Source organism: Artemia franciscana, unplaced genomic scaffold (genome assembly GCF_032884065.1).
Source record: "Artemia franciscana unplaced genomic scaffold, ASM3288406v1 PGA_scaffold_67, whole genome shotgun sequence".
Lineage (NCBI taxonomy): Eukaryota > Metazoa > Arthropoda > Branchiopoda > Anostraca > Artemiidae > Artemia > Artemia franciscana.
Window position 1 is genome coordinate 266,693 of NW_027062705.1, and position 26,095 is coordinate 292,787.

General features: G+C 33.9%; 1 protein-coding gene across 1 annotated transcript in view; it reads right to left on the reverse strand.

Moving 5' to 3' along the window:
• Positions 1 to 766: 766 nt before the first annotated feature.
• The window catches only part of LOC136042136 (sorting nexin-33-like), a gene marked incomplete in the record, with an annotated part of 238,796 nt that continues 213,467 nt past the window's right edge, over positions 767 to 26,095 (reverse strand). Inside the window, 1 exon segment of the mRNA XM_065727054.1 lies at positions 767 to 5,722. Within this exon segment, the coding sequence (XP_065583126.1) occupies positions 5,675 to 5,722 (48 nt within the window).

Here is a 26,095-nt window from a genome sequence, read left to right on the forward strand (position 1 = left end):
TTTAGGTTTTCCCTCCCAACTCCCCCCCCATGTCGCCAGATCCGGTCGGAAAATAACATCTTTGAGACACGATATCCTTCCAAATATCAAGTTTCATTAAGATCTGATCAACCGTTCGTAAGTTAAAAATACTTCATTTTTTCCGAATTAACGGGCCCCCCACTCCTCCCCGATAGTCAAATCGGGAACACGACTATTTCTAATTTAATCTAGTCCGGTCCCTGATACGCCTGCCAACCATGTACAAAAAAAACTTACATAAATATTTCATACATAATAAAACTGCATAATATAAATATTGCCGAAGCAAAAATATTTATACATTTGTTATTAATTTTAATTCCATCAATCTTAATCAGTTTCGAAGATATACTTACCAAACAGCCTCGCTCGTAGCTCAGATTTAAAATGACTGATTTAAATCATGTTGTGGTATCATTATCGTTTCTGTTAGCAGTATCCCCTTATGCTAAATACTTCTTGCTTATTTAAGACAAGAAAACAACCCTATCCTGCACATAGAAGCTGTCGGAATCAGTGCTACCACAGGGTTTTGTTTTCAGCAAGTGATAGAATAAACTCCAGCCACCCCTACTTGAGACTACTTCTGGGACCCCCGAATCCGAAATTCTACTTCTCTTTCAACAACATTACGCCACAACTTAATCTAGCCACTAAGATTTTTCTTCCATGAAGTAGGGGGGTGTAAATAGTACGCGGCTTTGTTGTACGTAGATTATTGAAGTACTATCATTTAAAAGCTGAATTAAATTTGTAAAACTTTATTAATTATAATTTTCATAGAATACTTTCACACAATTGATTTCAGCATCTTCATATGCTTTTAAATATATCAAAAACAAACAAAGGATTTTAATAGACTCTCAAAGCTGTACATTCAAACATTTCATAAACAAGTCAGCCCAGAAAAGGAAATCAAAACTAAAATTCAATAAGGAAAGAAAACAATAATAAGCGCAAAACCTGCATTTACTTAATTAAAAAGCATAAAAGGTAGCCTATGTAAACTTTCTGACTGAAATTTCAAAAGGGAAGGAATGCAAAAAAAAAAAAAAAAAAAAAAAAAAAAAAAACAAAAAAACAGAAAACAAAAGTTCGAAAGGACGACAAATATACAGTATAGGAATAGTAAGGGAACTAAATCACAAAAAAATAAAAATTATTTTTGGAGGCTGAGGTCTGTTGTTGATGAATTTTTAGGGTACAAAGGGCTTGTAAGTGATTCAAATGGCGAAAACGAGTATACGGCGTTTCAATAGATACAACAGGTCTCATCATGGAAGGGAAAAGGGGCAAAAAACTTAAAAGGGGCAATTATCAGGCAAAAACTTTTCTATAAAGATCAGATAATTTATAGTTGGTCGGGAATGACTTCCTACGAAACCGTTCATGACTATGAGTCGTTAGTCATGAGAATTAAGGGGAGAAAAAGAGTCACCTCTTAAGAGGAGAAAAATCCAATATCATTTACAGGATTTTTGAAGATTTCTCCGAAAATCTCGCAAAAATGGAGCGGCAAAAACGTTTGGGGCTAGAAGCTTTGAATCTGGCCCTGAGTAAATCGTAGAAACCTTGTCAAGAAATCAAATGAAAGCTATTGCTTACATTTACATGTTTTTTTTTTTTTTTTTATCTTCTTAAGTTTTTAGGCCATACTGGCTAGACACGGACAAACCAAACAGTATATGCTCTTTCGAATCAACTTTGAATACATTTTATGCCAGATATCAACAGAATAAAATAAATTCACTTGATGGAAGGTTCATTTAATTGGATTGTTTCCTAACACAAAATCAAAATGCCAAAAGTAACCTCTATCCCAATAAAGACAAAGGTTCTTTTTTTTTATTATATTTATTAATAGGTTCAACTTCCTTGGCATGTCAGTCAATGGTCATTTTTATTACTTAAAACAAATTATTTGAGCGGTTTTCATTTGAAGGATGATATGGTTTATCTGGTCGAAAAGAATTAAAATATAATTACTAAACAGAAAATTAGGCTGTTTCCACATATTCTAGAAAAAAAAAAAAATCATAACAAATACTTACTATCATTTAATTACAATACAACAGTTAAGACTCATCAAAATGACATTTAGAAGGTCAAGTTTTTTGAGTTCTCAAGACAGAAATTATCAAATTTACGATATACGAGCTTTTTAAAACTTCTTTAAAAGCCAATTATAGCTTTTCTGTTTTAAATTCAAAAACCAGCGAAGTTTCTTTCTTTTGATTTGCTTTTTATAGGTTTCTTGTTAAACATATTTCATAAAAGTGACCTTTCACTTTATCCAAAAGTTTATGATGAATAATGCTTTTATTAACCAAACGGAAACTTTTAGATACAAAAATAAATTATTTTTAGCTTCGCATTCGACTTTTGATTAGATGGCTAACTTCCAAGACATTATTAGGAAATTGAAAGGTTTCATGTCCCACTGACAGTAATTTTTTAATATAGCCAGAAAACATCAAACTTTGACAACGCAGATTTTGATCTATCCTGTCAGCGTCAGAGCAATTGACAACCATGATTACCTTTGATGTAAACACGAACATTAAACCAGTAAACAGCTGATATACTAAATGGATAGTAAAATTCTCTTTTTGAACGGCACCATTCTTTATGAATTCTATCAGACCTACAACGTAATTTGGTGTAATATATGCACAAGCCAACGTTTAGAAAGGAATACACATTTTCATAAGCGAATAAAGCTTAGTTTAGACATTTAGGAAACTAGGTTGTAATGCCTACCCCTCCTGCTTTCCATAAATAATAGAATAAATTTATCCTGACTATATTCTTATATAAATATAACTATAAATATGGCAATAGTAACATATATAACCATATATCCCCTTTTGGTAGTAACATACCCTTTAGTAGTAACATATATCCCCTTTTGGTCATATATAACCAAAAGGAGAGAAGAGACATATAATAGATGAGTGACATTCAATCGATATTTCACTGGGGTCATAAATCTCCAAAGGTAAAAAGAAGAAAGAAAAACAAAAGGAATGCCAGAAAAACTGAGCTATAAGCAGCCCCACATGCAAAAAATACCATATAAGCTAAGGCTAACTAAGTACTTCTAACAAAAATTGCAAGAATTGAAATGTTTGTTTTTTATGTAAAACATTCGCCAAAGCTTTTCCGCCCAGACCTTAGAAAATATAAGAGGAGGACGGCCTTCTCTCCTCAAATACTGCTCCTGGCAAAGAGCTAAATGAACTCTTAAGTGATCTAGCATGGTCGTGTTTGGATTCAAGTGTCGCAAGCACAAGGGTAAATAATCGCATCTCGGATGCAATTGTATTCCAAGAATAAGTGCAACCCCTTAGTACTATTATTCAAATTGCTTTAAAAAAGATAGTAACAACAGCGAAGACAAGAAAAACTACGCCATCTAGCGTTTGACGACACTTCAGCCTTTTTCTCAATGCGTTAATAATACATTTTATTAGCTTAATTGGTAAAATTAGGGTCTAACCGGTTGATTTCGTCTCTAGTTTGCGTCTGGTTTTTGGCGTTTGGAGCAGCTAGTAATCTCTGAAATATACTAAAAAGATTTCCTTCAAGGATGTAAGAATTATGGAATCACTGATAATTAGTAACATTGGTAAAAGTTTCTGATCTCAGTTCCAGACAGAAAAACGATTACAAGGCTTGATAAAATGCCAAGTGCCACCAAACGACACATGCCATTATGGTGAACAATTTGGCACATTTCTAACAAAATTATAAATACATTAGACGATAATTAAGCGTGATGGTATTTAATAATTGTCGCCATTATTTTCCCTATAGACACAGAAAAAAGTAAAGGCAAAGAAAACGGCATTAGACTTAACAGTCGCAAACAGGCGGTGACGATCTTCGTTCATGACTCTTCAGCCAGGACGTGCAACGGGGGGGGGGGGTCCTGTGTTTTGGGCACTCTTCCTGTTTTACCTCCCCCATATTTCTCCAAGTACCCATTTCAAGCTGGGTCGAATCGGTTTGAGCTTACAGAGTCTACGCAAGTGACCCCCATTCCAAACCATAAAACCAGGGACACCAGGACTCAAACCACTGTACTCACAGACCAAGGATTTCTAGTCTAGCGAGCTAATCACTTGTTTAGGACGCAGAGGAGTAGAAAAACATCAACATAAAAGCATTTTAACAAATAAAATTTGGCCTAAACAGTTATAGTCGTCTTTTGTCACGGTTTTCATCCTACAAAGCCCCTAAAACCACATTTTAAATATGCAATATTATACAAGTAATTTATGGAATATTCCGAACTGCATATAAATTTAGTCAATACAGTATATGATGCCAGAATTATCAATACTCAGCGGTATTATCAAGACCGAATTTAAGTGGCCATGGAATTACTGTGTTGTTTTAAAATCACTTTTCTCTAGCAGCACGACCTGTGGAGTGTATCTGGTACTCTGACGATAAATCTTATCAGTCTAGTTTTAGTTAAGAAATAAATTACTCAGTTATAAATTATTGCGCCCCCTGGTATTGTGCCTAGGCCCACTAGGCCCTAGTGCGTCTATTTGTAAATCCTGGCCTGGTTATTATATTCATGATCCATACTCTCTTAAAATATTGATTCTTTCATTAATCATCTCTGTCAGGGACTCGCAAGCTCTAACTGGACGAGACACAGTCGTGTCATCTATCGTCGCTGTTAATTCTATTTGAGCAACAGTACGAAGAGGTCACACTAAACAAATCTTGTTTCACTTAGGAATGATTGTTTCGAGGTTGATTTAGTAAAAGGGAAAGGAAGGATGTAATTCGTAAAAAACAAATGAGTAAGTTAATACAAGAGCTGATCGATATTGATTTACTTAAAACTTAATTATTCTTAGTTATTTGGTTCACTCCCGGTTTAAAGTTTTTTTTCTACAAATTTTATTTGTTTTATTGCTTAAGGTTTTAAAACTTAAATGCTCGCTTGATATAATTAGATATGAAAACGACACGGGCCACATAACCCGTATTAATTTAAGTTTAAAAAAATGGTAAAGTAAAATTAAAGCCAGCAGCAGGATTTGATTGTGCTCCAATCAGTAAAAAGTATTTATTAAATTTCAAGCTTCTATTTAAAGGAGTAAATTATTTCTTCCCTTTAACAAAATTTCATTCCTTTGGGTAGGCTAACCATTTGATCTACAGTTTTATTGTTTTTTTTTTTTAATGGTAGCTGAGGATAAAGACTATATCCTCTACAAAATCTTTTGACTAAAACAGCTAAAACTGCGATAACATTTAGAATAATACTTCGTTTCTTCTCTTCTTTTACTTTTATAGTTACTTAAAATATGACTCGGCCTAATACAAAACTTCAGGCGAATTTCAAGCAAATACTGCTCAAGGAAAATAGCGTCTTTTCTTCATTTTTTTTTTAATTTTCCGTCTTCCCCTTTAACATTTAGTTATCTAATTTTTTAACCTTAAAAACATAGAAATTAAGCCTCCTGAAGCAAAGAAAAGGAAGAAAAAGAAGATTCAATAATGATTCGGGCAATTCCAAAAATAGGAGAAAGGAGAAAACGAAATAAAAAATAGCAAAGTAATAAAGCATTAACAAATGTAAGGGTAAAACAATCACTATCACAATTCGTTAAATTCCAATAATTCACATTTAGACGTCTCCATAATCAGCTAGGTTTTGCTGCAATCGGTCCACAATCTGAAAATGAAAAGGATTTAACATTACTATGATCTTATAAAATAGTCTAAACAAGGGGAGAGCGGAGGAGGAGCGGTCTTTGGAAGAATATCGATATTAGGAAACTCTACTGCCGTCCCACCTCTGTGCAGGTACCTTTGGTTATTAATAAACATATCCTTGGAGTTGAGAGGGACAATTTTTACCCTCAGCATCCAAATTGCAAACTTATTCTAAAAATAAGAATCCTTTCGAGGGAGCTTAGTGGATAAATTACCCACCCCATCCCTACAAAGATTCGAAGAGCCTATATCGTAAATAGTTGGAAAATTTGCGCTTAAAATATGCAATTTGAGCCTTGTGTGCCTCTTAACAACCCCCCCACCCCCCATGAAATCTTCAAACATGCCTGTGTCACAGCTCAATTTTTGAAATATTGTAATATTTTAAGAAAAATATTTAAGAAGAGGAAAAAGAATCATAGGATGAGGAAAAAGAATATTTTAAGCATAAAAGAGAAGAGAAAGAAGAATATTTTAGAAGACGAAAAAAGATTCATAGAAGAAGAAGATAATATTTTAATTATAAAAGAGAAGAGGAAGAAGAATTTTAGATGAGGAAAAAGAATCATAGTGTGAGGAAAAAATCATAGAAGAAAAAGAGAATGTTTTAATCATAAAAGAGAAGACGAAGAAGAATATTTTAGAAAAGGAAAAAGAATCATAGAAGAAGAAGAGAATATTTTAATCATAAAAGAGAAGAGGTTCAAAGTATTTTATATTTTAGCTCTAAGTATATCTCTAATTCTAAGCTAGACTAAACTGAAAAGAAACAACTGGAGAAGACATTCTAATGACACAAAGTGAACAAATAAACAATTCAAAAATTACAAAAATATAAAATTATGATAGAAAACTATACACCAAAATCAATTTAGGCTATTATACAAACAACAATAAACTTTGGTTTAAAAAGCCCTCAGTTTATGAACAATTTAGGAAAGTAAAGAAGAAGATTTTGCTGCAATTGGAACATCGCCAATTTTCAACAACTTATTCACCTTCAATGATTTTGTAGGATCCAAAAGCTATAGATAAAACATAAGGAGGGCCCGCCCAATACGGCGAATCATTTTGATCAAAAGCTTCTGTCAATCGATTGATTCAAGCATGATTGATCGTCTAGGAACCTGGTTGACGCTTGAGTCAAGCGTTAACGGTGACTGATAGAAAGTTTGAATGATTCAAACGGTAGACGGGGGGTGATTGACCGTCTAGACTAGTTTTGTTCAAGTATTGCGTCAGTCCCGCACCAACAAAAATGGAATACACGAATTCAGGTTATTTTCTGCCACTTCGGAAATAAGCAAAATGCGGAACGCGAGTATATCTGTTTATTAATAGAGTTATGCTGGGATCACCCTGAGTCATGGGAAGTTAGTAGGGACTATTATAACAAAAATAAAAAAAGTGCGGCATTTGACCTGATATTGAGAGTAGTAAAGACATTCAAACCAGATTATACAGTTTCTGAACTAAAAAAGAAGTCTGGGACGTCAGCAGATGACATCCCACAACCTTCCATGTGGTTTTACAATGACCTTACATTCTTTTTCTTTTCGCTTGAGCGCAAACAAAGTACATGCAAAAAAAAGAGCCAAATCCGTGTTAGACTACATTTCACATACGGTAGATACGTCACTACCCCATTCTGGACTGAAACTAAAAATTGGCCGTGAGTTAAAATTAAATTTGAAATTAGTTTTGGTCGAGATCGAAGAGTCAATTGAAGGTTGATTGAAGCACATGTCAATTGATTGACGGAAGCTTTTGATCAAAAGGATTGACCGTATCGGACCTCCTTAATAGACATTCAGAGTAAAAAATAGCTTAAAAAGGGTTGGTTATTCCTGTCATAATTTCAGCCCAAGTGTCCCTGAAGGAAAAATATGTCCTTTGGAAGTTGAAGGAATAAAGGAAAATTACCTAGCTTTTCCGCTAATGCTACAGGCTTCTGGTAAAAAAATGCGATCGTCTTATAAGAATTTTACAAGTACAGATTGTTGAAATTTGCCAAACACCACAAAAACTGCGGGAGAAGCCCCCCCCCCCTTATCGGCTTCATCTCTAAGTGTTCACTTAGAAGGTATAGATACGAAGTAAAAATAGCTTAAAATAAGGATTTGGTAATTCCTGTCACAATTTCAGCCCAAGTGTCCCTCGAGGGAAAATATGTCTTTTGGAAATTGAAGGAATTAAGGAAAATAAGCCAGCTATTTCTCTACTTTAGTATTCAGTGGGCAAATCAGAAGTCCAACGTTCTGCAGAGCAATCCTAATAACGAGGTCATTACTGAAAATGGAAAAGTAGAGCCACCGAATCAAGGTTACCAGAAGAGGTCACTAGATAAAATTTTAGATGAGGTCTTTTTTATAACCTTAGAAGTTTAATCAGGGTAACGGGACTCACGGGAATGAATTCATAGCATAAATTATACCCCAGGGGTGTTTTCAAGCTCATATCTCTACCTATTCCTTATTTTAAAGGTGTAGAGGATTCTATAAGACAACACTGTGCCGGTCTTAATTTTCACAAGAAAGAAAATATTTCAATTCTGGTTGTAGTCGACTTTTCCTTGACCCCTAGGTTTACAATAAAAAAGTTATATCTAAAAGCACCTTTTTATATTTAAATAATGTATTTTCAAATTCGTCAAAACCATATTAATCATGATTTAGCGAAGGTGTGACGGACAAAACAATTTTCGTTGGATGCATATCTGCTATGGATTAAATAAAAAAAAAACAAGTTTTTTTAACTGAAAGTAAGGAGCGACATTAAAACTTAAAATGAACAGAAATTACTTCGTATATGAAAGAGGCTGCTTCCTCATCAACGCCCCGCTCTTTACGCTAAAGTTTGACTCTTTCTCTCAATTCTTCTTTTTAAAACAGTAAAAAACACGCCTTCTGTCAAAAAATACAAAATTCCACATTTTTGTAGATAGGAGCTTGAAACTTCAACAGTAGGGTTTTCTGATACGCTGAATCTGATGGTGTGATTTTCGTTAAGATTCTATGACTTCTAGGGGGCGTTTCCCCCTATTTTTTAAAATAACGCAAATTTTCTCAGGCTCGTAACTTTTGAAGGGTAAGACTAAACTTGATGAAACTTATATATTTAAAATCAGTATTAAAATGCAATTCTTTTGATGTAGATATTGGTATCAAAATTCCATTTTTTAGAGTTTTGGTTACTATTGAGCGGGGTCGCTCCTTACTACACTTCGTTACCACGAACTGTTTGATATATTTATCGAAGTCTTACTTGTCAGTGGCAATGCTATAGCGTTGCCTATAGTAAAGAGCCATAAAATTTCAATGTATCATTTATTCATTTTCCCCAGAAACACTTCATATTAAAGAAGTAGTCATATACACTTCAAAGGGGACTCATTTGATTCTAAATTGAAAGTTCTAGTTCTCTTTTTAAAAGTCGAAAGTTTTCGGAGAGCAAGATGCCCCCCTCCTACCCAATTTGAAGCTGCCTCACCCCAAACACATTCAACCTATATTTTAAGACGATCTCAAACACCTATGCCTCAGAGGATAGTATGATACCCCCCCCCCCCCCAAGCCCCTGGGGCAAGAACTGTAAGTTATAAAAGTCGCCCCTTGTTTAGGCCTACATATAGGGTTTGTTATTGAAAAAGCAGAGAATTTTGAATCCCTGGTCTCCAAAAAGACTTAAAGTAATTGAGTAAACTTTCAGGAAATATTGCGGGGGATGTTTAGCAAAATTAAAACATACTATGTGCATGCCGGTTCTTCGAACATCTAATCAGCAATGTTTAAGGAACGTTTGAGGGTAATAAGTTGAGACTTGCGGGATATGTTAAAGGGGATGTTGAACAGCGATGGGGGTAAAACAGCCATCCTCACATCGCCCTTTTAAATACTCGTTCGAAATTATGAAAGCCATCTTATTCAGGATGTTTGAAATTTTCTAATAATTATCCCTTCAGGGATGCCGTGCCCCCACAGCTCCCAGAACAAGGGTTATAAACTATATATTTTCTCCATTGTTTAGGTACGAGATTTATCCTTAGGAAAGGACTGAAAGCTTTGTCCTGGGTGTGTCCGAAAAGGCTAAAGGTATTAAAGTGAAAGTTCAGGGAACTCCAAGGAAGATGATGAAGTAAATCAAAAGACGCTACGTGTATCCAGGTTCAAAAGGACGTAACATTCATGTCTAAGGAACAGCTATAATTATTAGCTTGAAACATTCTAGACCCTAGTACTACTACTATTGCGGCTGTAACGACTACAGCCAGTGTGACTGTTTGCGACTCCAAGTACTACTACTTGCGACTGGGATAACTTGTGAACACAACTACTTGCGACAGCGAGTATGACATCTTGCAACTACTACTAGTGCTTCTGCGATTGTGACTTCAATTACTACTACTACTTCTACTACTACAACTAGAATAACTGAACTATATCAAAAGAGTTTAAAAGTACATTCTGCTTTTCAAAATGAGACAATGCATCTAGGTTGTCAAAACTGACTTTTATGCAGTAGCTTGGAAACGGCTAAGGTTACTAAGTAAACAATTATGGGAATATTGAGACACATAAAATACATTTTAATTAAAGGCCAATCCTCGCATAAAACATTATTTTTGAATTTACTGCACAGCTGAACCTTTATTTCAGAGAATTCGTGGTAAGGAACTGCAAGTAAGGAGCGACTAGGCGGAACAAATAAAAAGAATTGATTTTTTTTTATACTGTTTCCACATATATAATATTTATTTGGGTTACCCATCAAAAACTAAGAGCCTGAAAAATATAGCTTGAATTTTGGAAAAGGGGAAACACCCCCCCCCAAAAAAAACTAACGTTTTTTAGCTTGTTATAATGTGATTCATCTCTGGATTGCAAACTTAATTTATTTTAAGATACAGGTCCCCGGAATACAAAACACTTAAAAACGCATCAAAATTTGTTTCTATGCATTTTTGTTACGGTTTCTCAGCTGTGAAAATTTTTTCGGGGGGGGGGGGGGGGGGTGAGGAGGTGGAGGTTCAAACACCTCAGTATTAGACCTGTGAAATTTTCTCTGCATGTCAATCACAGTGAAATTTATTTAACTTAAGATAACAATTTTGCTATTAGTCAATAGCTGAGATTAAGCTTTAGCTATATTTTTGAGAAGGAAAAATACCTAGAAAATCTGCCAGAATTACGCAAAAAATGAACATTTTCCAATTTTAAAACAAGTGAGATCATTCTCTACGAGAAATTATAATCCTTTATCAGTAGTCTAAAACTAAAGAGCTAAATGATTAAGAATATTGACGTTCAGCACAATTTTCAACTGTAAACTTGAAACAAAAATCGAATCTTAGACAAGGAATATATATATATATATATATATATATATATATATATATATATATATATATATATATATATATATATATATATATATATATATATATATATATATGTATATATATATATATATATATATATATATATATATATATATATATATACAAGCAATAAATAAAGGCTACATATTGGTAATGTGTGAATTTTTGCAGACGAAAAAAGTTGTCAAATTCAACTATTTAGATTTACTTATGTTTTTTTTTACAGTTACTACAATAAAAGTAGCAGCACACAATTTTGAATCTAGCAAAAGAAAAAGCTACATATTGTTAATGTGTGAATTTTTACAGACGAAAAAAGTTGTCAAATTCAACTATTTAGATGTTTTTTTTTTAAGAAGCGTCGTTAATCCGATACAAATACAAATACAGTAGCTCAGTTGGTAAAGAGTTATGTTCCAGGTTCTAGGTCCAAGAGGTTCCAGGTTCGAATCTTGGCTTTAGCATTAATACAAAAGAAGAAAAAAACTAAAAAAGATAGACTACAAAAAAAACTAAAAAGAAAATACTAAAAAAACTAAAAAAGCTAAAAAACTAAAAAGCTAAAAAAAGGGTAAAAAACTAAAAAGTAAAAAAGTAAAAAAAAGTAAAAAAAAACTAAAAAAAGGTATAAACTACAAAAAACTAAAAAGAAAAAAAAACTAAAAACTAATACAAAACTAAAAAAACTAAAAACTGAAAAAGAAAAAAACTAAAAAAGGAAAAAAACTGAAAAATAAAGGAGAAAAAGAAAACTAAAAAAAAATAAAAATAAAAATAAAAAAACTAAAAAAGGTAAATGTATTCAAGCCGAAGTAGCTGAGTTGGTAAAGCGTTATGTTCCAGGTTCTAGGTCCGAGAGGTTCCAGGTTCCAACCTTGGCTTTAGCATTAATACAAAAGAAGAAAAAAACTAAAAAAGAAAAAAACTAAAAAAATAAAAAAAGGTAAAAAACTAAACACTAAAAAAGAAAAAAAAAATAGAAAAACTAAAAAAAGGGTAAAAACAGCAAAAAATAAAAGAAAAAAACTAAAAACTAATAAAAAAAACTAAAGACTGAAAAAGAAAAAAAACTAAAAAAAGGAAAAAACTGAAAAATAAAGGAGAAAAAGAAAACTAAAAAAAATAAAAATAAAAAAAACTAAAAAAGGTAAAAACTACAAAACAAACTAAAAAGAAAAAAGAAAAAAACTCAAAAGCTAAAAAAAAGGTAAAAACCAAAAAAAAAACTAAAAAGAAAAAAAGGAATAAAACAAAAAATTTATTTCATCATATACCAATTCAAAAACGAATATATACACAGACCGGGACACAGGGAATATAAAAGACGACCGGGACACTCAAAGAGAAATTACAGACTGGGACACCGGGACACAAATGACGACTGGGACGTGTGTGTCGACGGACGTCATGTTTGTCTGTCGACTGACTTCATGTTTGTCGACTATAAATGACGACTGGGACACAGGGTCACAACTACAACTGGGACGCAGGGGGGCACAGGGGGATATATAAATGACAATGGGGACACAGGAAATGTTTGATTAGCAATCACCATCAACAAAGCTCAAGGGCAATCACTAGAATAATGAGGTATAGATCTGAATACGGATTCTTTTTCCCATGGACAGTTGTATGTTGCATGTTCAAGAGTCGGTAAACCTGAAAATCTATTTATATGTACAGACAATGGGACATCGAAGAATGTTGTAGATTCGCAAGTTTTACGTAGTTAAAACATATATATATATATATATATATATATATATATATATATATATATATATATATATATATATATATATATATATATATATATATACAACTACAATATATATATATATATATATATATATATATATATATATATATATATATATATATATGTAACTACAATATATATATATATATGTAACTACAATATATATATATATACAACTACAATGGCGCGTAACTAATATGGCGCGTAACTAATATGGCACGTAACGACTTACGCGGGCGGGGGGGGCTTGGGGGGGGCGCGAAGCACCCCCACCGACTATGTGTTGGGGTGGCGCAAAGCGCCACCCCAACAGCTTTTATATATATATATATATATATATATATATATATATATATATATATATATATATATATATATATATATATATATATATATACATATATATGTATATATATATATGTATATAGCCTATATATATATATATATATATATATATATATATATATCTATATCTATATATATAAAAATAAGTTGTCTGTCTGTGGATGTGTGGATGGATGTGTGGATGGATGTGTCAGGTGACGTCACCTGAAAAAACTGGATTAGGTGACGTCAAAACTGAAAAAACTAAAAAAAGGCAAAAACTACAAAAAAAACTAAAAACTAATAAAAAAAATAAAAAAGCTAAAAAACTAAAAAAACTAAAAAGGTAAAAACCAATAAAAAACTAAAAAAAAACTGAAAAAACTAAAAAAAGGCAAAAACTACAAAAAAAAAACTAAAAACTAATAAAAAAAGTAAAAAAGCTAAAAAACTAAAAAAACTAAAAAAACTAAAAAAAGGTAAAAAACTAAAAAAAATAAAAAATAAAAAAAAACTAAAAAAAAGGAAAAAACTGAAAAATAAGCTAAAATAAAGGTAAAAACCAATAAAAAACTAAAAAAAAAGGAAAAAACTAATAAATGACGACACTCAAAGAGAAAGCGACCAGGACAAAAAACTAAAAAAAAAGGCAAAAACTACAAAAAAACTAAAAACTAATAAAAAAAATAAAAAAGCTAAAAAACTAAAAAAACTAAAAAAAGGTAAAAAACTAAAAAAACTAAAAACTAAAAAAAAACTAAAAAAGGTAAAAACTAAAAGAACTAAAAAAGAAAAAAATAAATGACGACACTCAAAGAGAAAGCGACCAGGACAAAAGGGACTGTTCGATTAGCAATCAACAAAGCACCGGGACACAGGGAGTATAAATGACGACCAGGACACAAGTAAAAAAAAAAATTAACAAAACTAAAAAGAAGGTAAAAACTACAAAAAAACTAAAAAGAAAAAAAACTAAAAACTAATAAAAAAACTTAAAAATCTAAAATCTAAATAAACTAAAAAAGAAAAAAAAAGGAAAAAAATAAAGGAGAAAAACAAACTAAAAAACGAATGTATATACAGACCGGTACACCGGGATACAAAATGACGACCGGGACACAGGGAATATAAATAACGACCGGGACACAGGGACACAACTACAACGGGGACACCGGGGGAAAACAGGGGGATATAAATGACGACCGGGACAAAAAAAACTAAAAAGAAATAAAACTAAAAACTAATAAAAAAAACTAAAAAATCTAAAAATCTAAATAAGCTAAAAAAGAAAAAAAAAGGAAAAAAATAAAGGAGAAAAACAAAAACTAAAAAACGAATGTATATACAGACCGGGACACCGGGATACAAATGATGACCGGGACCCGGGACACAGGGAATATAAATGACGACCGGGACACAGGGACACAACTACAACGGGGACACCGGGGGAAACAGGGGGAAAACCTGACAATCTATTTATATGCAAAGACAATGGACAGCAAGAATGTTGTATATTCGCAAGTTTTACGTAGTTAAAACCATATATATATTATATATATCTATATTCACAGGTGGGACATAGGGACACAACTACAATGGCGCGTAACTATTATGGCGCGTAACGACTTACGCGCGCGGGGGGGCTTGGGGGGGGCGCGAAGCGCCCCCACCAACTAGGTGTTGGGGTGGCGCGAAAGCGCCACCCCAACAGCTAGTATATATATATATATATATATATATATATATATCTATATATATAAAAATAAGTTGTCTGTGTGTGGATGTGTGGATGGATTGTGTGGATGGATGTGTCAGGTGACGTCACCTGAAAAAACTGGATTAGGTGACGTCAAAACTGAAAAAACTAAAAAAAGGCAAAAACTACAAAAAAAACTAAAAACTAATAAAAAAAAATAAAAAAGCTAAAAACTAAAAAAACTATAAAGGTAAAAACCAATAAAAAACTAAAAAAAAAACTGAAAAAACTAAAAAAAAGGCAAAAACTCTACAAAAAAAAACTAAAACTAATAAAAAAAGTAAAAAAGCTAAAAAACTAAAAAAACTAAAAAAACTAAAAAAAGAGTAAAAAACTAAAAAAAATAAAAAATAAAAAAAAATAAAAAAAAGGAAAAACTGAAAAATAGCTAAAAATAAAGGTAAAAACCAATAAAAAACTAAAAAAAAAGGAAAAAACTAATAAATGACGACACTCAAGAGAAAAGCGACAGGACAAAAGGAATGTTCGATTAGCAATCAACAAAGCACCGGGACACAGGAGTATAAATGACGACCAGGACATAGTAAAAAAAAAAAACTATCTATATATATATAAATAAGTTGTCTGTGGATCTGTGGATCGTGGATCAGGTGACGTCACCTGAAAAAACTGGATCAGGTGACGTCAAAACTGAAAAACTAAAAAAAGGCAAAAAACTACAAAAAAAACTAAAAACTAATAAAAAAAATAAAAAAGCTAAAAAACTAAATAAACTAAAAAAAGGCAAAAACTACAAAAAAAAACTAAAACTAATAAAAAAAGCTAAAAAAACTAAAAAAAACTAAAAAAAAGGCAAAAACTACAAAAAAAACTAAAAACTAATAAAAAAAATAAAAAAGCTAAAAAAACTAAAAAACTAAAAAAACTAAAAAAAGGTAAAAAACTAAAAAAACTAAAAACTAAAAAAAAACTAAAAAAGGTAAAAATTAAAAGAACTAAAAAAGAAAAAAATAAATGACGACACTCAAAGAGAAAGCGACCAGGACAAAAGGAATGTTCGATTAGCAATCAACAAAGCACCGGGACACAGGGAGTATAAATGACGACCAGGACACAAGTAAAAAAAAAATTAACAAAACTAAAAAGAAGGTAAAAACTACAAAAAAAACTAAAAAGAAAAAAAAAAACTAAAAACTAATAAAAAAACTAAAAAAATCTAAAATCTAAATAAACTAAAAAAGAAAAAAAAAAGGAAAAAAAATAAAGGAGAAAAACAAAACTAAAAAAACGAATGTATATACAGACCGGTACACCGGGATACAAATGACGACCGGGACACAGGGAATATAAATGACGACCGGACACAGGGACACAACTACAACGGGGACACCGGGGGAAACAGGGGGATATAAATGACGACCGGGACAAAAAAAATAAAAGAAAAAAAAACTAAAAACTAATAAAAAAACTAAAAAATCTAAAAATCTAAATAAGCTAAAAAGAAAAAAAAAGGAAAAAAAATAAAGGAGAAAAACAAAACTAAAAACGAATGTATATACAGACCGGGACACCGGGATACAAATGACGACCGGGACCCGGGACACAGGGAATATAAATGACGACCGGGACACAGGGACACAACTACAACGGGACACCGGGGGAAACAGGGGATGTAAATGACGGACCGGGACACCGGGACAGGAATGGTCGATTAGCAGTCACCATCAACAAAGCTCAAGGGCAATCATTAGAAATCATGAGGTATAGATCTGAATACAGATTGTTTTCCCATGGACCATTATATGTTGCATGTTTCAAGAGTCGGTAAACCTGACAATCTATTTATATGCAAAGACAATGGGACAGCAAAGAATGTTGTATATTCGCAAGTTTTACGTAGTTAAAACCATATATATATATCTATCTATATTCACAGGTGGGACATAGGACACAACTACAATGGCGCGTAACTATTATGGCGCGTAACGACTTACGCGCGCGGGGGGGGCTTGGGGGGGGCGCGAAGCGCCCCCACCAACTAGGTGTTGGGGTGGCGCGAAGCGCACCCCAACAGCTAGTATCTATATAAAAATAAGTTGTCTGTCTGTCTGTGGATCAGGTGACGTCATGTTTCTGTGTTGACTGACGTCATGAAATTAGTTGTCGTCATTTTTGCTCTTGACGGTGACGTCATTCAAGATATTTAAGACATATATGTTCACGTAGAATCTATTAATGTTTAAGTTTAAATGACTGATGAACTTAGTAATGGCAAAAGCCGATGAAGATGCTCAAAGAGTCTATGCCAAAAAACTTGCTGCTGATAGAGAAAGTCAGAAAAGAAAGCGTGCCGAGGAGTCAAAAGAACAGCAAGGAAACAGGCTTGAGGCTGATAGAAAAAGAAAGAACAGAAAGCGTGGCCGAGGAACTACCAGAGCAACGCGAAAGCAGACTTGCTGCTAAAAGAGAAAGTGAAACAAGAAGGCGTGCCGAGGAATCACAAAAACAGCAAAAAATCAGGCTTGCTGCTGATAGAGAAAGTAAGAAAAGAAAGCGTGCCGAGGAATCACAAGAACAGCAAGAAAATCAGGCTTGCTGCTGATAGAGAAAGTAAGAAAAGAAAGCGTGCCGAGGAATCAGAGCAACCTGAAAGTTATCGCCTGGCATTCAGGTACAGCCCAGTCGATGATTATAGCTTGAGTAGATGTGTTCAAATCGGGATAATGTCTAAAATTTGTCCCTATTGCAAGGCCTTGAAATTCAATGGTGAAACAATGGGAATGTGTTGCGCCTCAGGAAAAGTTAAACTTCCTCTATTGGCTGCACCACCAGAGCCATTGAAGACTTTCCTTACTGGAACTACGTCAGAATCTAAGCGTTTTTTGTCACAAATCAGAAAATACAACTCATGTTTCCAAATGACGTCGTTTGGAGCCCAAATCGAAAATCCAGATCAATTTATGTCTACTTTCAAAGTAAAAGGGCAAATTTATCATAGAGCAGGGTCCCTTCTACCATTCTCAGGCGAGAATCATAAATTTTTACAATTGTACTTCATCAGTGATAGAAATTCTGAATTGAATGCACGTTGCGAAATTTCTCCCAACGTTGAGAAGCACAATCGTTTTCCCAATTGCAACATCTTTTCCACGAAAATAATAATTTAGTGCGTCTGTTCAAAACAGCCATCGATTTGATACCTACTGATACGCATAAAATTGTTATTTCCGCTGACAAACGCCTCCTGGCCAACATGTGCGTAGATAAAATGCTCCAACTATCGACGAAGTGGCAATCGTCGTGGTCGGTGATCAGTTTTTACCTCGAGATATTATTCTTCATAAGGGAAACGCTCAGTTGTTAAGAATTGCTGAAACTCATCGATGCTACGATGCCCTACAATATCCTATCATTTTTTGGGATGGAGCCGACGGCTATCACTTTAATATTAAATTGATGAATCCAGCGACTAACAAAGAAATGAATAAGAAATGCAGTGCAATGTATTATTATTCCTATAGACTAATGATTCGGCAGGATGAAGAAAATTATATTTTAAAATGCCGTGAATTGTTTCACCAATTTGTCGTTGATATGTATGCTAAAATTGAATCAGATCGTTTGCTATATATCCGCCTGAATCAGACCAAGCTCCGCTCTGAACAATACATTCATTTGCGAGATGCAGTTATAAATGACGGTAATACCACAAACGTCGGAAGATTAACAATTTTACCTTCGTCATATGCTGGCAGTCCCCGTCATATGCATGAATATGCTCAAGATGCTATTGCATATGTTCGTCTCTATGGTCGTCCAGATTTATTTATTACATTTAGATGTAATCAATCTTGGGACGAGATACTGCAGCTTTTACTTCAAAGACAATCGGCGGTTCATAGGCATGCCATTACGGCCCGTGTCTTCCGGCAAAAGTTGAAATCACTGATAAACTACATAGTAAAACTTGAAGTGTTTGGGTCAGTGCGATGCTGGATGTACTCAGTGGAATGGCAAAAACGAGGTTTGCCACACGCACATATACTAATCTGGCTACATAAAAAAATTACTTCGAACGAAATTGATGATGTGATTTCCGCTGAAATACCTGATAAAAATGTCGATAAGGGGTTACATGATATTATTGTAAAAAATATGATACATGGACCTTGCGGTGCACTGAACGAAAATTCACCATGCATGGCCAAAGGAAGGTGCACAAAGCAATATCCTCGATTTTTAGTATCCAACACAATTACTGGCAATGATGGTTACCCACAATATAGAAGAAGATCTACTGAAGATGGCGGTAAAACAGCAATAATACAGAAGCGTAACGTTACCACCATCGAAGTAGATAACCAGTGGGTTGTTCCATATTCCCCATTATTATCAAAAACATTTAATGCACACATAAACGTTGAATACTGTAACTCCGTAAAGGCAATCAAATACATATGTAAATACGTCAACAAAGGCAGTGACATGGCAGTTTTTGGCTTGCAGCCCGAAATCAAAGATTTCGACGAAATCGTACAACATAAGGCTGGAAGATACATAAGCAGTAATGAAGCTGTTTGGCGAATTCTTTCATTTCCGATACATGAACGTAGTCCAGCTGTTGTTCACTTAGCGGTACATTTACAGAATGGTCAACGTGTTTATTTCTCGGAAACCAACGTGCAACAAAGAGCCCTGAATCCACCGGATACAAAATTAACAGCTTTTTTTTCGCTTTGCAAAAATGATTCTTTTGCAAAAAAAACTGCTGTATACTGAAGTGCCTTCGTATTACACGTGGAATACTAAAAATAAAGTATTTGAACGTCGAAAACATGGTAAGTCAGTCGACGGCCAACCTACCATCTTCAAAGATACCACGATAGGAAGACTCTACACCGTTCACCCCAATCAACATGAATGCTTCTTTCTACGCCTGCTTTTGGTGAATGTACCCGGTCCGACATCCTTTGAGTATTTGAGAACTGTAAACGGTACTATACATGACACTTACCGTAGTGCATGCCAAGCTCTGAATTTATTGGAGAATGACCAACACTGGGATAACTGCATCAATGACGCGTGCGAAACGTCAACCCCAAGTCAAATTCGTGCATTGTTTGGCATCATTTTAACAACTTGCTCTCCATCAGCTCCTACAGAGTTATGGGAAAAATATAAGTCAAAAATGTCCGAAGATATACTCCATCGAAAACAGTTAGAGACGTCAGATATGACTTTTGATTTTACATCAGAAATTTATAACTACACTTTAGTTATTATAGAAGATTTGTGCGAACGTATGGCAAACAAACCTCTTCAGGATTTGGGAATGCCTTCTCCTAACCGTATCGCTGCTGTTTCGACATGTGTAGAATTGGATCGTGAACAAAGTTACAGTACGAGTGATCTATTGTCGTATGTACAAAATATCATTTCGAAGTTAACGTCGGAACAAAAAGACATTTATGATACGATAATGCATTGTGTCGATAACAATGTTGGAGAAATTTTCTTTTTGGATGCGCCAGGAGGTACTGGTAAAACGTTTGTGATAAAACTGATTCTGGCATCAATTCGATCAAAAAATGATATAGCGTTGGCAATTGCGTGGTCCGGAATAGCCGCAACATTGCTGCCTGGTGGAAGAACTGCTCATTCCGCTTTGAAATTGCCTCTGAATTTGTATTCTACAGAAACTCCCACGTGCAATATTTCCAAATCATCTGGGATGGGTAAAGTATTGCAGCAATGCAAACTTATTATTTGGGATGAGTGCACAATGGCACACAAAAAATCGCTCGAGGCTCGGGATCAATGCTTGAAAGATTTGAGAGGGAAGTCGAAACCCTTTGGCAGCACATTAATATTGCTTGCGGGAGATTTCAGGCAAACATTACCTATAATACCTAGATCAACTCCTGCAGACGAAATGAATGCTTGCCTGAAAAATTCTAATTTATGGGCACACGTAAAAATATTAAAATTAACTACAAATATGCGTTTCCGATTGCAAAACGATGACTCGGTCAAACATTTCCAGATCAATTGCTGGCAATTGGAAACGGAAAGCTCCCAGTAGACTCAATTTCAGGACGTATACAACTACCTGCTGATTTCTGTAATTTAGTGACGTCCAAAAATGAATTGATTGAAAAAGTATTTCCAAATATTCTAAAAAATTATAAAAATAATAAATGGCTAAGTGAAAGAGCGATTCTCGCACCCAAAAATATAGACGTCCACGAAATCAACAATATTGTTTTGACCAAGATTCGAAACCAGGCAGTCCTTTACAAGTCAGTCAACACAGTTTTGGAACCAAATGAAGCGGTTAATTATCCATCTGAATTTTTAAATTCCATAGATCTTTCAGGGTTCCCACCACACGTGCTACAACTAAAAATAGGCGTACCAATAATACTTTTAAGAAATATCAACCCACCAAAGCTTTGCAATGGCACGCGACTTGCCGTAAAAAAAACAATGGAAAACCTAATAGAGGTCACAATCTTGACAGGGCCTTTTGAGGGTGAGGCTGTTCTTATTCCTCGCATTCCCATGATTCTAACGGGTCTGCCTTTTCAATTTAAAAGATTGCAATTCCCAATTCGATTAGCATTTGCAATCACCATTAACAAAGCTCAAGGTCAATCATTAGAAAAATGTGGTATAGATCTTAATACTGATTGTTTTTCCCATGGACAATTGTACGTTGCATGTTCGAGGGTCGGTAAACCTGACAATCTATTTATATGCAGCGACAACTGGACAGCGAAGAATGTTGTATATTCGCAAGTTTTACGCAGTTAATTTGTATTGTATCTATCTATCTATCTGTTGGGGTGGCGCGAAGCGCCACCCCAACAGCTAGTATGTATATATATATATATATATATATATATATATATATATATATATATATATATATATATATATATATATATATATAAGTTGTTTGTCTGTGTGTCTGTCTACTGACGTCATGTTTGTCGACTGGCAAAATTACAGACCGGGACATCGGGACACAAAATGACGACCGGGACACCGGGACATCTATCTATATATATAAAAATAAGTTGTTTGTCTGTGTGTCTGTCTACTGACGTCATGTTTGTGTGTCGACTGACGTCATGTTTGTCGACTGACGAAATTACAGACCGGGACATCGGGACACAAATGACGACCGGGACATAGGGAATATAAATGACGACCGGGACACTCAAAGAGAAAGCGACCGGGACACAAGGAATGTTCGATTAGCAATCATCATCAACAAAGCACCGGGACACAAATGACGACCGGGACACAGGGAATATAAATGACGACCAGGACACTCAAAGAGAAATTGCAGACCGGGACACCAGAACATAAATGACGACCGGGACAAAAATGACGACCGGGACACCAGGACACAGGGAATATAAATGACGACCGCGATACTCAAAGAGAAATTACAGACTGGGACACCGGGACACAAATGACGACCGGGACACAGGGAAACAACAACAACGGGGACGCCGGGGGGCACAGGGGGATATATAATGACGACGGGGACACAGGGAATGTTCGATTAGCAATCACGATCAACAAAGCTCAAGGGCAATCATTAGAATAATGAGGTATAGATCTGAATACAGATTGTTTTTCCCATGGACAATTATATGTTGCATGTTCAAGAGTCGGTAAACCTGACAATCTATTTATATGCACAGACAATGGAACAGCCAAGAATATTGTATATTCGCAAGTTTTACGTAGTTAAATATATATATATATATATATATTCACAGGTGGGACACAGGTGCGCGTAACTAATATGGCGCGTAACGACTTACGCGCGCGGAGGGGGGGCTTGTTGGGGCGCGAAGCGCCCCCTCCAACTAGGTGTTGGGGTGGCGCAAAGTGCCACCCCAACAGCTAGTATATATATATATATATATATATATATATATATATATATATATATATATATATATATATATATATATATATATATATATATCTATATATATAAAAATAAGTTGTCTGTCTGTCTGTGGATGTGTGGATGGATGTGTCAGGTGACGTCACCTGAAAAAACTGGATCAGGTGACGTCAAAACTGAAAAAACTAAAAAAAGGCAAAAACTACAAAAAAAACTAAAAACTAATAAAAAAAATAAAAAAGCTAAAAAATAAAAAAACTATAAAGGTAAAAACCAATAAAAAACTAAAAAAAAACTGAAAAAACTAAAAAAGGCAAAAACTACAAAAAAAAACTAAAAACTAATAAAAAAAGTAAAAAAGCTAAAAAACTAAAAAAACTAAAAAAACTAAAAAAAGGTAAAAAACTAAAAAAAATAAAAAATAAAAAAAAATAAAAAAAAGGAAAAAACTGAAAAATAAGCTAAAATAAAGGTAAAAACCAATAAAAAACTAAAAAAAAAAAAGGAAAAAAACTAATAAATGACGACACTCAAAGAGAAAGCGACCAGGAAAAAAGGAATGTTCGATTAGCAATCAACAAAGCACCGGGACACAGGGAGTATAAATGACGACCAGGACATAAGTAAAAAAAAAAAACTATCTATATATATAAAAATAAGTTGTCTGTGGATCTGTGGATCGTGGATCAGGTGACGTCACCTGAAAAAACTGGATCAGGTGACGTCAAAACTGAAAAAACTAAAAAAAGGCAAAAACTACAAAAAAAACTAAAAACTAATAAAAAAAATAAAAAAGCTAAAAAACTAAAAAAACTAAAAAAAGGCAAAAACTACAAAAAAAACTAAAAACTAATAAAAAAGCTAAAAAACTAAAAAAACTAAAAAAAAGGCAAAAACTACAAAAAAACTAAAAACTAATAAAAAAAATAAAAAAGCTAAAAAACTAAAAAAACTAAAAAAACTAAAAAAAGGTAAAAAACTAAAAAAACTAAAAACTAAAAAAAACTAAAAAAAGGTAAAAACTAAAAGAACTAAAAAAGAGAAAAATAAATGACGACACTCAAAGAGAAAGCGACCAGGACAAAAGGAATGTTCGGAAAAAAAAAGGAAAAAAATAAAGGAGAAAAACAAAACTAAAAAACGAATGTATATACAGACCGGTACACCGGGATACAAATGACGACCGGGACACAGGGAATATAAATGACGACCGGGACACAGGGACACAACTACAACGGGGACACCGGGGGAAACAGGGGGATATAAATGACGACCGGGACAAAAAAACTAAAAAGAAAAAAAAACTAAACACCGGGACAAAAAAACTAAAAAGAAAAAAAAACTAAAAACTAATAAAAAAACTAAAAAATCTAAAAATCTAAATAAGCTAAAAAAGAAAAAAAAGGAAAAAAATAAAGGAGAAAAAATAAACTAAAAAACGAATGTATATACAGACCGGGACACCGAGATACAAATGACGACCGGGACCCGGGACACAGGGAATATAAATGACGACCGGGACACAGGGACACAACTACAACGGGGACACCGGGGGAAACAGGGGGATGTAAATGACGACCGGGACACCGGGACAGGGAATGGTCGATTAGCAATCACCATCAACAAAGCTCAAGGGCAATCATTAGAATCATGAGGTATAGATCTGAATACAGATTGTTTTCCCATGGACCATTATATGTTGCATGTTCAAGAGTCGGTAAACCTGACAATCTATTTATATGCAAAGACAATGGGACAGCAAAGAATGTTGTATATTCGCAAGTTTTACGTAGTTAAAACCATATATATATATCTATCTATATTCACAGGTGGGACATAGGGACACAACTACAATGGCGCGTAACTATTATGGCGCGTAACGACTTACGCGCGCGGGGGGGCTTGGGGGGGGCGCGAAGCGCCCCCACCAACTAGGTGTTGGGGTGGCGCGAAGCGCCACCCCAACAGCTAGTATATATATATATATCAAACAGTTCATGGTAACGAACTGTAGTAAGGAGCGACCCGGCTCAATAGTAACCAAAACTCTAAAAATAGAATTTTGGTACCAATAGCTACATCAAAAGAATTGCATTTTAATGCTGATTTTAAATATATAAGTTTCATCAAGTTTAGTTTTACCCATCAAAAGTTAAGAAAGCTTTTTTATTTTTATTTATATTTTTTTAGTTTTCTTTTTCTCCTTTATTTTTCATTTTTTTCCTTTCTTTAGTTTTTTTTTAGTTTTTTTACCTTTGTTTTTATTTTTTTTTATTTTTTTAGCTTTTTTAGTTTTTTTTATTAGTTTTTAGTTTTTTTGTAGTTTTTACCTTTTTTAAAGCCAAGGTTCGAACCTGGAACCTCTTGAACCTATAACCTGGAACATAACGCCTCACCAACTCAGCTACATCGGCTTGAATACATTCGTTTTTGAATTGGTATATGATGAAATAATTCAGACGTCATATGCGGACAAAAACGACGTCACTCGACAGACAGACAGACATACAGACAGACATTCGTTTTTGAATTGGTATATGATGAAATAATTCAGACGTCATATGCGGACAAAAACGACGTCACTCGACAGACAGACAGACATACAGACAGACAGACAACTTATTTTTATATATATAGATTTATATATATAATGCACATAAGCCTGAATATTAATTAGACATGGTTTCTGACTCTGCTCAAATAATTGTTTTTCATTTAATGAAAATTCAAAAATATTTCTCAGTTTTTTACAACTAGAAAAAGCTAAGAAATTCATTTTATACTTACATTTCTTACGAATTAATTTATTTCATACGAATTCATTTGATACGAAAAATAATTTTATAAAGTCTACATTTCATACGAATTCATTATTCTGATTTTCTGATTTTGGAAACTTCCTTTTTTATTTAAAGAATAAAGAACTCATTTCTTTTGCTTGCAAAGTTTTATATAAAGTCCTAAGATAGGTAGCTCTAATGCTAGAATACTTGTATCTTTTCGCAAGGGTCCTTTATAAAAAGATAAGCTTCAAAAACGCTTAGGGGTTCAAAAAATCTAACATTTTACAGGGGGATGGAGTTGAAATTACCCTCACCACCCTTCAAGACGTCACGCACAACCCAACAGTTAAGTTTTTTTTTTACATAAATCGTGTTAAGCTCCTTTAACAAAATCCTCTTGAAAGCGAAGATTTTCGGTTCTCCGTTTTACCTCCCTTTCCTTATT